The sequence below is a fragment of the Canis lupus genome, chromosome 22 (genome assembly GCF_011100685.1).
Source record: "Canis lupus familiaris isolate Mischka breed German Shepherd chromosome 22, alternate assembly UU_Cfam_GSD_1.0, whole genome shotgun sequence".
Classification (NCBI taxonomy): domain Eukaryota; kingdom Metazoa; phylum Chordata; class Mammalia; order Carnivora; family Canidae; genus Canis; species Canis lupus.
In genome coordinates, this window is record NC_049243.1 from 46,094,214 (window position 1) to 46,109,339 (window position 15,126).

Consider the following 15,126-nt stretch of genomic DNA (forward strand, 5'->3'; position numbering starts at 1 on the left):
CCTCAGAGAGGTATGACATGAAACCCCCAACACTGCACACTCCTGCACACACCCGTTTCACAGATGTCCCCGTCAGCCTCACCGCTCAGGAGGTCAGGGCACTTTTTCTCCTACAAGGAAATGATGCTCACTGTAGAAGTAAGATGATCAGATCTCAAGAACACAAAGGCTCACTGTTGTCTGATCAGCATGCCCAATCACTCGTCCCAAGAGTTTATGAAAGCAACCCAAATACAGCGGGCCATAAAACAGACCGTGTATGGGAATACCGAGATGAAAATCTGGAGGCTTACAGAGTGAAGCAAGAACATCACACTGTACACGTGGGCAGTCCCAGCCCAAGTCAGCAGCTCGCCAACCTGGGGCTATCCATCAGGAGACCAGAGATAACACCTGCCATCTCAAACTTGCATCACACTTAGGATCCGGTCTGGGACTCAGGTGTTTGTTGACTGTTCCTCAGCTCTCCATTTGAGCCTAAAATGAGCGTTGCTACCGGAAAATATAATCAGACTTACCCATCAGAGAGAAAATGCATAGATGGAGCAAACACAGTGAGAAAGAACACAACCTAACGGAGGGACACTACCACCTAAGCACCTGGATTTTTCTGACAGCACTTTATAATCCATCAAACAAACAGGCTCACAAATGAGTAATGCCAGCTCTTAGCCCCTACCTTCCCACTCACCTGTCCATTCTGCATCCTCAACCCCCAAATACTAAGAAATAAAACTGGGAAAATATGTATTATTAAATCTGAAACTAACCATAATTAAAAGTTTCTGGAGAGCAAGGAGCAAGGTCAAAACTTGCTTGATAAAAAAATAAATAAATAAATAAATAAAATAAAATTAAATTAAATTAAATTAAATTAAAATAAAATAAAATAAAATAAATAAAATAAAATAAAATAAAATAAAATAAAATAAAATAAAATAAATTAAAAATAAAAAAAATTAAAAAAAAAACTTGCTTGAGCAAACACTCCCATCTTTCTCTTTTTTAAGATTTTATTTATTTATTCATGAGAGACACAGAGAGAGAGGCAGAGACACAGGCAGAGGGAGAAGCAGGCTCCAGGCAGGGAGGCCAATGTGGGACTTGATCCCAGGACCCCAGGACTAGGCCCTGGGCTGAAGGCAGGCACTAAACCGCTGAGCCACCCAAGGATCCCCAAACACTCCCATCTTTTGAGAGATGCATAGGCATCTCTGCATAGGCAGGTGAAGATTCTTCCCACAAACCAACTGAGAATACAATCTTTATTATTCCTTCATGGGAATGCTTCTGGATTATGAAATCATAAGGGATTTTTTAGAAGATCCCAATATGATACCACAACCCTCCCTAAGTCAAGGCTCTACCGGAGTTCAATCTTTGAAGCAGGTACTTCAACAGAGTATTTGGAACTCAGCTTCCCAAAAGGACCTGACCTTTAGGCCCTACCTCTTGCTTCCTAAGGTAACTTAATTACATGGCTAGATGCCAAAACTTGCATCTACCCCATGTACCTGAAACATTTCTTGCCCAACTCCACCATCCCGGATCCATGAGAAAAAAAAGAAAGCATGGAAAATAGAAATAAGCCATCAAACAAGAAAAAAATGATCAAGTGAAACATAACAGCAAAAAAGTGAGCCTGTTTAGAACAGCCCCTCCCAACTTCCTGCTTTCCCCCTATAAAAGTGTTTGGCAGACTTGCCTCCAGTTTGGTCAGAATGGGCTTGTTCCAGATGGCAACTGTCTCCCATTCCTGAAAAAATCCATGTTTTAAAATACCTGGCAGTTTTTATTTTTAAGGTCAACAGAGGAAAAGCAATGAATGAACACAGAAGAATCAGAATCACCACATTTTACAACCATCTAGTAAATTAATGGATCTTGAGCAACAATCATGAATAGTGCTCCTAACGTCACCCACACAAGAAAGACAAGCAGACAGGATGTCCCTAATAAGCGAGGCACACCACTGGACCTACAAAGTACATCTGCCATGGAGGAGGGAAGAAAAAAATACTGAGTCATGTCAAGCTTCTAAATCTAACCACCAATGTAAGGCTTCCAAAGGAACATGTTAAATGATACAGGGAATAAGGACTAGGCCAAATCCAGACGGTGAGAATCTCCATGGGACAGACAACTTGGTTTCAAGTATTCAATGTGAACATAAAAATAAAACTACAGTTGAGAGGGAATGGAAAGGAACCCATAAACCCTCTATGAACCAAACGCACCTAATTTTGGATACAGATATGAACTGCAAGGGAAAAAATAACTTGAGCACTAGATACTGATGATACCTAATATCACTGTTAATATTGATGCAAATAATGGCACTAGATTATACAGGAGATGGACACCTGGGTGGCTTAGCGGTTTAGTGCCTGCCTTTGGCCCAGGGCGTGATCCTGGGGTCCTGGGACCAAGTCCCACGTCGGGCTCACTGCATAGAGTCTGCTTCTTCCCCTGTCTATGTCTCTGCCTCTGTGTGTGTGTGTGTGTGTGTGTGTGTGTGTGTGTCTCATGAATAAATAAATAAAATATTTTAAAAAAAAAAAAGACCTCTCATGAGTGGATAGCCACTGAAGCTGGCCTAGGGTGACATACAAGTGTCATCTGCAGGTGAGGAAAAAGCCATTTCCCTCGACCCTTCTGAGCTCTTGGCTGAGATGCTCTTAATAAAAGAAAGATAAACAGGAGAGAAACAAAAGTTTATCACCAGTAAACCTCCATATACACAGGAGAGCACCAGGAGAACTGCTCAACGCCTAGAGAGGCCAGAGCCTCGATGGAGGCAGGTGGGGGGCAAGGAGGAAGTTTAACAGGAAAAAAGGCAAACAAGGATAAGGCTTCTTGTGCAGATATAAGTCATCTTAAAGTCATCTTCAATTCGTCTTAAAAAGACTTCTCTGTTGATAAGATTTTCCTGTGATTTAAAGCCACCCTTGGCACAAAGAGGAAGATAATTTTATAAAGGAAACCTACATTTGTAAAGATATCTCCCTCTTTGTATATCTGTCCCTTACAGAAGAGTAACTTCCATTGTGTCTACAGAACTTCTGTGACTGATGCTTCTCAAAAATACTCAGCTCAGGGGACGCCTGGGTGGTTCAGTGGTTGAGTGTCTGCCTTCGGCTCAGGGTGTGATCCTGGAGTCCTGGGATGGAGTCCCACATCAGGGTCCCTGCAGGGAGCCTGCTTCTCCCTCTGCCTAGGTCTCTGCCTCTCTCTCTGTGTCTCTCATGAATAAATTAAAAAAAAAAAATCTTAAAAAAAATATTCAGCGCAGGAAAACCCAGCTGGCTTAACTGGTAGACCATGAGACTCTTGGTCTCAGGCTTGTGAGTTCAGCCCCATATTGGGCATGAAGCCAATTTAAAAAAATTTTTTTTCAATCAGCTCAAAACAATCTGTATCCCAAAGAGGTATATTCTGGGATGGTATATTCTGCAACCCTTCCATCGTATCCTATGTCTGTATTTTTGAAGTGTTCTTAAAAAGCTACAGGGGCAAAGGGGGAAAAACAGTGTATATAAGTATATGAAGCAGGGGCAACTAGGTGGTTCAGTCAGTTAAGTGTCTGCCTTCAGGTCAGGTCATGAGTCCTGGGATAGAGCCCCACATTGGGCTCTCTCCTCTTGGAGAGCCTACTTCTCCCCTCTCCTCCCAGCTTGTGCGCTCTCTTGCGCGCACGCTCTCACTCTCTCTCAGTTGTCAAGATTCTCTTGTGATTTAGGGCCAGGCTTATCTTCTTAGTACAAAGAGGGAGATAAAAAAATAAAATATTAAAAAAAAAAGTGTATGAAGCAGTTGCTAGGAGCACAGAACTGTTGTCAGAGAAAAAACACCTCCTCTTGGCTCTCTGACCATCATCAGTGGGTGCCCTGGCAGAAGGAGACGACAGGATAGAATGCAAAGAGCACTGGCTTAGCAATCAGAATGTTTTGCTCCAGAAATCAGGTGGGTCACCTACACGTCACCTGACCTATGCCCTCCTCTGCTTCCCTGTCCTTATCCATCGAAATACCTGCCTTGTCTACCTCTGAGGGATCCAAAGACAACTAAATGAGATATAACAGCTCGGTGTCCTAAAGCCAGCATCAAAATATGTATAAACTAAGATCACTCTCATTATACAGGAATCCTAGGAAGAGACCTATTCCATTCTTAATAGCAGGGGCTACTTTCACATAGGGCCTGGAAAACCCATTGCTCCCTTACAAGCAACAAAGGTAGAACAAGAACCCTCTCTTTTTTTTTTTTTTTTTTAAAGAACAAAAAATCTTAAAATTGCTCATAAAAGCCAACTTTTCTAGACGGTTCCTTAGGTTTCACTTTTAAGCAGAATTTTTTTAAGGGTTTTTTTTTTTTTTTTTTTTTTTTTTTTTTTAATGTATTAGACAAAGAGAGGGAGAAAAAGCACAAGCAGGGGCAGCAGCAGCAGGAGAGGGAGAAGCAGACTACCCACTGAGCAGGGAGCCCAACTTGGGGCTCGATTCCAGGACCCCGGGATCATGACCTGAGCTGAAGGCAGACGCTTAACCGACTGAGCTACCCAGGCAACCCACAGATTTTTGTTTTATAATATAACCATTATAATGAATACAATTTTTTAAAAATGAGTCACCCACTTCCCTGCCATCTCAAAGAAAATGGATGAGAAGCATCACCTTTGTTTGTAACTCGGGGTCATCACTGTGGATACAACTGACCTACGGCTCCACACCCAAGAACAGGCAGGGTGTAAGCATCACCTTGTTTGTAACTCGGGGTCATCACTGTGGATACAGCTCCACACCCAAGAACAGGCAGGGTGTACACAGCGGGTCTTTCCTGCAGGTCTCCTGTCAGCTTCCTCATCTCCTTCGTCCTGTCTGGGTCTTGGTGGTTATTCGTGGCCTGCCCTGTCTGCTCCCAGCAGCCACTCCTCAGGCCCCTGGGTGAAGCAGAGGTGAGTGGTGCCTGGAACAGCCTTGGGACATAAATGCAAAGGCCTGGGACAGCCCTCCAACAATCAGCCCTGAGTCGAGGCACAAACGACATGGGAGAAAGCTCAAAGGGTTTTGTTGACTTCTTGCCTATCAGCTGAGTTCTGGCCTGAAGACTTAGACAAACACTTGCCTCCCTATAGCCCCTAGACCTGAGAAAAACTCAGCAAAAGTGACCTCAGGCCAAGGCCAGGTCACTGTCCAATGCTGGCAGCCACCTGGGGCCATTTCCGAGGTCACAGGTAGAAGACCTACCACGCAATCACCCCTCCCCTCTCAGGGCAGGGGGACTAAGAGAATTCACATGGTAATATGAGGCCACCCCACTAACACACCAGCAGGCCGAGACAACATCTCTCCCCAGATAAGGCCCCAGATGCTGTGAGGAGGTAGCCTCTGCTGCTGTCTGCCCCATAAAGAGCCTCCATGCTCTTCCTCCCTACCCTCAGGGCTCTGAGCAGGAGGAGACTTGCTCGGTCCCCACCGCATCCCCATGGAAGTACACACGGGGGCCAAGCGTTCCGGGAGCTCACTGGCTGTTTCAATTTGAGTTAGTGTTGGCCTGCAAGAACACTGTGTTCTTGTTTCTGCGAGTCTTATAATCATTCTTCAATTCTCACAGGACTAAGATTTTCACTTCTTTGAAATCCAACCTCCAAAGCCTCACCCAAGCCTGCATCACTCTGCCTCTCCCCACTGGTAGCTGCCAGCAGTGCCCAGGGAAGGCCCTGCCCACGCTTTGGTTGGTAACACTGCACTGCCTAGAAACCACAGAGCCTTAAGCTTTTTACAAAATCCTAAGGCTGAATTTAGATCTTACACTACCTAAAATACAAAGCCCAACACGCAGCAGAAAACGAAGAGCACAAAATGGGAAGCTGCTTCATTAAATCAATCATTAAAGAAGAATTCATCCCACCTAACTCAGTAACTCTCTCACTAATCACTGAATACCCAAAACAGCACCTGAAAGTGATTTTGAACTCTAACAGATCCTTACTAGCTCCACCATGAAAAATCATTTCTAATGTCTCTCAATCAGCAGTGTGTCAACAGGCAAGTCTAGAAAAACAAGGGTATTTGTGTTGGATTTCAGGCCTCTTGCTGCCAGAAAAAAATTCAAGGTTTACTTGTGGTTGAGCTCTAACATCATGGGCTGCCTGAGCTTCCCAGCACCAGGACTAAGTATGAGCCCTCGCCTGTGTTCTCTTCAAGACACGAAGAAGAATGATCACCACGTGTGCTAGTCACCATGCTCATCTAGGCCACTGTGTCTCATTTTGTACTGGAATCACAAAGCTACTGACCTCGTCACAGCATGAAGGATCAAGCAGATGTGTCTTGATCATCTACACCAGATGTGTCTGCTACCAGTACTGTCTGATTCCACCCCAGACTGTCACCGTGCTCTCAGGCCTGCTGCACACCCTGCATATGGGAAAGCACCTCCACACCAGTGACTGACCTAGGGTCCTCAGCTTTTCCCACACCCCCTGGGAGATTCATAGACACCAGCTCTCAGCAGGGAGCCAGAGGCATCTGCTGAGTAACAACAGAGAGAGCTCAGCCTCTGCCAAGATCATCCAAGTCCCATCTGAGACACCCCTTCATGCAGTCTTCCTGCTGGTCAGTCTCCAGGAGCTCATCTAGAATGGGGTCTTACGAGGGGGATCCCTGGGTGGCTCAGCGGTTTAGCGCCTGCCTTCGGCCCAGGGTGTGATCCTGGAGTCCCGGGATCGAGTCCCATGTCGGGTTCCCGGCATGGGGCCTGCTTCTCCCTCTGCCTGTGTCTCTGCCTCTCTCTCTCTCTCTCTCTCTCTCTCTCTCTCTCTCTGTGTGTGTGTGTGTGTCTCTCATGAATAAATAAATAAAATCTTAAAAAAAAAATAGAATGGGGTCTTACAAATGTGGATGGATGTTTAAGGTCTCAGACACCAGGGAAGCCACAACCACATTTGTGTGGGGACGGTAAAGAGTAGAAGGTGGCTTTCTCAAGGGCTCCTGGTCAATCTAAATATGCCATGCTGTTGCTGCTGTCAACACCCTCATCACTGCCAGCAGCCAAGGGACATCGTCATCTGAGCTCTACCAAAATGCACAGTCCCCAACCAGACTTCCTGTCCAAGGAGTTCTTAGCACACTTATAACTTGTCCCAGGCCAGGTTCAACCTGCATGCGTCTGAGACCCTGAAGTCAAAGTTCTCAAGGAAAGCCCTCCTGATACAGGATGTGCCGTCATGGAGATGATCAGCCTTGGAAGTCGGAGGAGCCACAACTGAGTCTCCACTCTGTCCTTTGTGATTTGTGTCTTTGTGTGACCCCTGGCACACTGTCTAACCACCTGGCACTATGGGGCCTCTTTCTTAAAACGACGATGAAAATAACACACAACACCTGATTTGGCCAAAGGAATAAAAATAATATTACACGTCAAGTTCTTGCAGCAGTTTCTGATAGTTTTCAAGTAGTTATTATTACACTACTACTATTACTACATAACTACCAGTATTGCTGCTGCCACTGCCACCACCACCAAGTATAAGCTGCTGCTGAAACTGCTAATAGTACTATTACCACTGAGCATGAACTACTACTGTTGCTGTTACTACGGCACATGAGGCTCTGCTGCTAGTAATACTACTGAGTATCAGGCTCTACTGCCCCTACTGCTAACAGCAGCAGTAATATTAGGAACAGTACTGCTGCTGCTAGGAACAATACTACTGAGTATGAGTCTGTATTACTCTTGCTGTTAGCAGTAGTAGTAATACTACTAGTAATAGCATGATTGCTACTACCAAGTATGAGACCTACTGTTGCTGCTGGTACTTAGCAATACCACTACTGAAAATGAGAAACCGGGCAGCCTAGTGGCTCAGTGGTTTAGCGTCACCTTCAGCCCAGGGCCTGATCCTGGCGACCCGGGATCAAGTCCCTTATCAGGCTCCCTCCATGGAGCCTGCTTCTGCCTCTGCCTGTGTCTCTCCCCGCCTCCCCCCACATCGCCCCATCTCTCTCATGAATAAATAAAATCTTTAAAAAAAAAAATGAGAAACCACCAGTGCCACTACTACCACGACCCCTGCCACTGCTACTACTGAGCATGAGATCCTACCACCACTGCTGCTACAAATACTAATACTACTGAGGATGAGCCCCCATTTTGCCAGGTACTCTGCTCCCCAGAAACCAACATCCTGAATGAGGCCAGCTTCTATCTCCCAGGACTATCACTATCTATCACTTGTTAGTGGACAGACTCTCTGGTTTTCTCCAGTGATACAGGGCAGGGATCACTTACGTACTGGCTGCCCTTCAAAACAACAGCCTTTTACCCCAGAGCTCCCATCCCACATACAAATCAACCCGCCTACCCATCTCACACCCAACAAAACCCACTCACCACCTTTCTCCACCTAAAAACCACTTTTCACAGCAACTGCAACTTCTCTCCCTACGACTCTCATACACTCACAGGACCACGCATGTCCCTAAGGCCATCTTCAAGTACCACAGAGAGCACAGCCACCCAGGTGGCATACTTCCAGCAGGCCTCAGCCCAGAACGGGTAGAGTCTCACTGGCCCTGTGCCCGGGATAACACTGTCTTACTGGAGGATCTTGACTAAGGCCCATCAGGATAATGGAGGTCACTGACCTCATGGCTTTCTGCCTTTGGGTTTCCATTGCACATCACCCTACAGTAGCTGCAATGTCATACTACCAAAGCCCCACCTTCCAACCAGCAATCCACCCCAATAACCAGGGACAGGAAACCAGAATGGGTGGGCCAGGAATCCTCCGGAATTCATGAGGCCAGAGATCCTCCACAGAGGGGGTTTTGGCTTTAGTACATGTCCTACTGGAAAGGGGGTAGCCCAGAGAAACATGTGCTCTTGAGAGCTCTGGCCAGCTCCAGCCCAGACAGGGCCCTGGGGCTCTGTTCCCCTGGAAGGTGAAAGGCAATAAAGCCTTCTGAAGAAAACATTTATCAGATTTCACCTGGTCAAATTAGCTATTATTTGCTAAGAATCTATAAAATGTTCTATATTATTCTGGGTTCTGACCCACATTTACTTCCTCCAAACCAGAGGCACATATTCCTTGAGGTTGTAGAGTCTTCTTTGGGTCAAGGATCACTCTTAGCATTTACAACATTTACTGCGCACCAACAATATCCTCACTCGGCATAAAACTTAATTCTCAGCACCACCCTTCCATATCACAGCCTTTTAATTCATTAGAAGAAAAACAGTAATCCCCCTGAGGTCCACTTAAGTATCTGCCCATTCTGACAATGAATACAACCACTGAGCTACACCATGTATCCTACATAGTTTTATCCTCAGATCCTATGCCTCTTTCCCCCAAAAGGGCTGCCTGCCTCAGTACCCATCCCCACACACTGAAATAAAACACACCACATAAGAAAGCTGTTACCTCAATTAGCGTAAAAATTCCCAAAACTAAATAGGATTTCCAGTAACACTTTATGATTGCTTTCGTTAAAGAAGGTTTCCGTGCGTCCGACTTCTCGGCTTTCTGAATTTCTTTATCCCAGTACCTGCAAGGAGAAAAACAAGGCATGGTGAGAAACAGACACCCGACCACAGGGCCAAACAGTGTAGGCAGCAGAGCCAGAGCTCGGGGTTGATTCCAGGGCACTCCATGGCTGCTCCATCAGCTCAGGCTAATTGTTTAAATGGCCCCTGAAAGATGTGTGATGCAGGATCTGAAGCACCAGAAAAACATGTCTTGAGGGGAAAAGTTCCAGTCTCAGGAAACCAGTCGCTGCCAAGCTTTGGTGGATTTACTAGTGCCAAGAGCAGGCCAGGAAGGCAGACACAAGTACAGACAACCTCCTCCAGGGATCCCACCTCTGGGGACGGATCTTGGCATCCAGGGCCTTTGCCACTGGCAACCTCCACTCCACAAAAGCACAGGAAACACGGGGTTTTTTTCCTCAGTCAGAAAAGTAGGCTAAGTTCGGAGACAGCCTGAGAGTAGGTGGGTAACAAACGGAGGTTCCAGGAGGGCCGGGGGAGGCAAAACCCATCTAACCATCAGACACACACTTCAAAATTCTCATTTCTCCTTACCCTTTTCATTCCTGCCTGTGGCTTACCCTTGCAACTCTTCTCCCAGGTGCTTGGAGCGGTCTTCTGGAAGCACGGAATACATATCATCTTCTTCTAATCTCCGTTTGTGACCAATTTTAAACAAGGGGTTCAACCACCTGTTAAAAATTAAGAGAAAAGCGAAAAGTAACATATCCAAATTATACATCTGTCTAATTAGAATCCTACATTCCAGGGGTTTGTAGGGGGTTTGTTTTTAAAAAAAACAAAGTGTAAGAAAAAAAAAACCCAAAGTCTAAAAGACAAAATACCATATGATTTCACTTATATGTGGTATCTAAAAACACAATGAACAAACAAAAAGCGGAAACAGACCCATAAATACAAAGAACTGATGTTGCCAGAGGGAAGGGACAGGGGATGTATGAAAAGGGTTGGCGGTCCAGGCTTCCAGTTACGGGATGAAAGCCACAGCATCCAGAACAGAGTCAGTGGTTTTATAACAGTGGTGTGTGGTGACACAGAAAGCAGCCACATGCCACAGCAAAACCCACAGAGTTGTTGAAATACAATGTTGTATATCTGAAACTAACATGACATCGTATGACAATTATAGTTCAATTTTTTGGAAGTCTCCATTTTAAATGTAAAGATATATAGGTAGGACATACACACACAGTTCTATCCACTGAGATGCCCCAGGAAGCAGGGACATACAGCAGCAAAAAGCATCCCTGTGCTCAGATTTGGGAGGTTTTCAGGTTTTGTTTTCTTTTGTTTTTTTACAATACACAGTTACAAAAATTGTTTTTCTTATGACGAGAACTTTTAAAAGCTACCCTCTTAGCAACTTTTAATTATGGAATACAGCATTACTGACTATAGTCGCCATGTAGCCCAAGGCATCACTGGGACTTCCTGTCCCCTTCACCCAGATCTGGGAGTTTCAATATCTTTCTTCCCTAAAAGGAACCAGGTCTCCTAGAAGAAATGTCTGATTTGAGGTTGGGTCAGTTTAAGGATGCACCTGACAATTACCTTTACTGTAATTTAAATGCCTGACATAGGGCAGCCCCAGTGGCGCAGCAGTTTAGCGCTGCCTGCAGCCCAGGGTGTGATCCTGAAGACCCTGGATCGAGTCCCACATCAGGCTCCCTGCATGGAGCCTGCTTCTCCCTCTGCCTGTGTCTCTGCCTCTCTCTCTCTCTTTCTCTCTCTCTCTCTCTGTCTCTATGAATAAATAATCTTTTAAAAAAATAAATAGGAATTTGCCTTATAAAAAAATAAAATAAAATAAATGCCTGACATAATGCTTTTCATCCACTTCAGAGACCTCCATTTCAAACAGAGACACCACCAGCCACTGGACAAAGCGCCAGGCCACCCACCCATGGTTAGCAGTCCTTCTTCTCTCCTTCTTTTAAGACCCAGTTGACCTAGATAACTGGCCATTTGACCACTTGCTTTTTCATTTCTGTGCTTTAGTTCCTTCTTATGTTTTAAATTCACCAATAAAAGGAGAACTTGTGAAACCCCAGGCACCCCCACCCTCGACTCTATGAAGACAGAACCCCAGATCCAGGTGTGTCCATGCACAGGTGTGCTCCCAGCCCCACTCCTCCCAGCTTTGACCTGGCCATGTGGCCCCAGGCACGCCGGGCACGAGCTAGAACACATGATGAGTAATCAATCTTGTCTTTTCTAAAGTTCCCTAAAGGCTGTTGCTGAGATAAGTCCTGCAACCACATGAATCGCTAGGCCTGATCTGGCCACGGCACTGGCTGCAAAAGCGAAATGCCTATGGGGCTGCACAAGTAGATGGGCTCAGGCGAGCAGTGCCCAAGGCATTCCTAGCAACAGCAGCTCTTCCGTAGGCTGACACAAACACAGAAGAGACAGAGAAAAGTACAAGATGGGCCTGGAACATCTCACACCATAAAATAAGGAAGTGCTCAAGGAATCACAAGCATGTGCCCAAAGGATAGAGCAGACAGCTCAATGGGCTATCTCAGAAGTTTCTGGAAAACTTCTAGCATCAAATAAATAAATAGCAATGAGTCACACTGTCCATTAAACGATCCTGCCACATAAATGAGAGAGAAGGAAAACTCTAGAATGCAAACAAATAATGCACTTAACCAATGAAGTCAAAACTCATGGGTGCAAGTTTGATATGGAGTATTTATATAATTTCAAATGATCTCTACAAATTACTAATAATGAAAAAAACTGGACAGAGTATCAAAAAAGCCCTATACAAATCCACTATATGCTATGTAAATGACAATAATTAACATGCAGAGCCAGCCTAACATTGAACACCATTTCACTGATTTTGCCAGAGAGGAAATTTTTTTTTAAACTGATGTTATTCTCTTTTAAGTTTTTAATTTTTTTTAAAGATTTTATTTATTCATGAGGGACACAGAGAGACAGAGGCAGGCAGGCAGGCAGGCAGAGAGGCAGAGACACAGGCAGAGGGAGAAGCAGGCTCTGTGCAGGGAGCCCAATGCAGGACTAGATCCCAGGAGCCCGGGATCATGATCTGAGCTGAAGGCAGACGCTCAACCACTGAGCCACCCAGGCATCCCACACAGAGGAAATTTCTGATGTCAGAGGATAACCTGTGAAAATAGAGATCCTATTTCTCTTACTCACACTTTATCCCTAGTACTAACACCGGGTACTGAAGAGGCTCTAGGTTTTTGTTGAATAAATGAAATGTCTGGGAATCATAAAGGAAGCAAAAAGAGGGACGCCTGGGTGGCTCAGCAGTTAAGTGTCTGCCTTCAGCCCAGGGCGTGATCCTAGAGACCTGAGATCGAGGCCCGCATCGGGCTCCCTACATGGAGCCTGCTTCTCCCTCTGCCTGTGTCTCTGCCTCTACGTCTCTCATGAATAAATAAATAAAATCTTTAAAAAAAAAAAAAAAAAAAAAAGCAGCAGCAAAAAAAGAAACTGGGCTTAATATTTTTTTGCTCATACTGGTAGCTCAGTGCCTCTAAAAACCCCAACCCAGGAGCTAGAAAACTGGGATTCTAGTCCCAACAAAGGTACTGGGGACCCCAGAGTCCTGGACCACTCTTCACTCCATTTTCCAGGTCAGCATCCCCAGGACTGCTTGCAGATCACCCAGTAACTCTGTCTCAATTTCCTTCCCAGACAAAAGTACCAATCTGTGAGCTTTACCATCAAACAGGTTGGTAATAATGTATGAGGACACTTAATGCATGGTTATTCCCCATAGAAAATTCTGAGGCAATTAGCAGTGGAACATACCCAGATGATGACACCTTGCCCTGAAAGGCCCTCTTTAAAATTGTTTGCAGAGGAAAAGATGCTCATCTTTACAGAAAAGGAAATCAAAACCACAGTGAGATAAAATCTCACATGTATTAGCATGGTGACAATCAAAAATAAATAAATAACAAGTGTGGCGAGAAATTGGCAGCCTTTGCACACAGCCAGTAGGGATGCAAAATAGTGTAGTCATGAAGGACAAATATTATGAACTCTCTGTACTGACCTCCGGCAAATGGGGAGAACACTTCCCAAGGCTGCTGAGGGCATCAGCTGAGGGTGCTCTGAACATTTCAAAAGACCCACCAGACAAATACCAGCCTTGACGATGACATAACTCTTAATCACATGTGGGCCCCCTTAAAAAAAGCTCTAATAACTTAGATGAAATTACTCAATTAAGCAAACTTCTTTCACCCCCAGTTCTTGATTTATTAAAGATATTTGCAATCCCCTTCAGGGCCCAAATCCCAAAAAGCCAGGTTGAGCCCCATGGACACCAACAAGGGCCAAAGGTTTTCAGGGCAACGACGACTCACATAAACACTTGAGATCTCCATGACCAAACACAGAGCCTAGTACCTTATGGTTCCTGGGTACAGATGTCACATGTAAGAATCTATCATGCGCAAGGTTGGAACACCTACCCTGCAGGCGAGCTATCCTCAAAATGGATCACTGCCCCAGCTTCCTGTGTTCCCTCTACCAGCCTCCTCACTCCTCGCACCACCTTCTCTTCACCACCTTCTCTCCGTACTGTGGACCTGCAGAGGCCTTCTGACCTGACTTTGGGGCTTTCAGAGCTCATGGCTGGCCTTCCTGTCTTCCTCCTCTCTACCGGCTACTCTAACACCTCTTCATCATCATGGCCCTTATCCCCACACATCTTCCCACACCACCAGCACTAAGACCATACATCCTTCACGCTTGGATTAGGAGGACACTTTAACCCCATAAACAAAGATCTTCCTTCCAAGCTGCCACCAACAGTCTGGCCCCTGTCCCCAGCCCTCCATGAAACTCCCTGAAACTCCCTGCAATGACTGGTAAACTCCCCAATACCCTTGGCTCCTTGCTCTTAGCAGAGTCAGGCTGGACCCTGGGGACACAACTTTCCTGCAGTCTCTGGGCAGCCTTTCAGTTTTCCAATTCTGTTTTCTAGCCTCCTAGCTGTGAACACACCTGACACTTCCAAAAGCCAGAGCATCCGCTACCACTGCTGCATCTAGAACATTCTCTGTCCCTATCATTCTTCAAACTTTAGTGGATCAGGCTCCTCACCCCCACCCCAACTCCCTGCATCACTGTGACTTCTACGCTCAAAGCAAAGGGTACCCCAAATCTCAGCCACTCACACCCTTTTTCACATCTCTTCTGGCACCTGTCTCTCAATCTTCTGATCAAGGAGAGATTTTGGGAGCTCCCCAATGCTCACCGGTGGCTGTCATCTTCCACCTGCCCTCCTCTTACTTACTCTGCAAGCCACTGACCGGAGTGCAGCCCTGCACTTTCCTTAGGGGACAGCTGTCCATCCCCTGCCTCCCATTACCATGCCCATACCGATAGCCAAGCCTTTCCCACCAAACTCCAGATTCCTACAAGTTACGTGACTACTTGTCATCTCCTCTCAAATGCCAAGAGGCAGCTCCCTTTTAAGATCCACATTGGAATTCCTGATTTCCCTGCTAAAACTGATCTTCTCCATCTCTATAAATGTCAACCTCAGGGCAGCCCTCTGGGGTCCCTCTCCCTCCTTCA

The 15,126-nt window shown here is 45.7% G+C and overlaps 1 protein-coding gene across 1 annotated transcript in view; it reads right to left on the bottom strand.

Moving 5' to 3' along the window:
- ABCC4 (ATP binding cassette subfamily C member 4) overlaps window positions 1-15,126 on the bottom strand; it is a 245,850-nt gene that overhangs the window by 194,319 nt on the left and 36,405 nt on the right. The window contains 2 exon segments of the mRNA NM_001197174.1: window positions 9,431-9,554; window positions 10,116-10,226. Of these exon segments, the coding sequence (NP_001184103.1) occupies window positions 9,431-9,554; window positions 10,116-10,226 (235 nt within the window).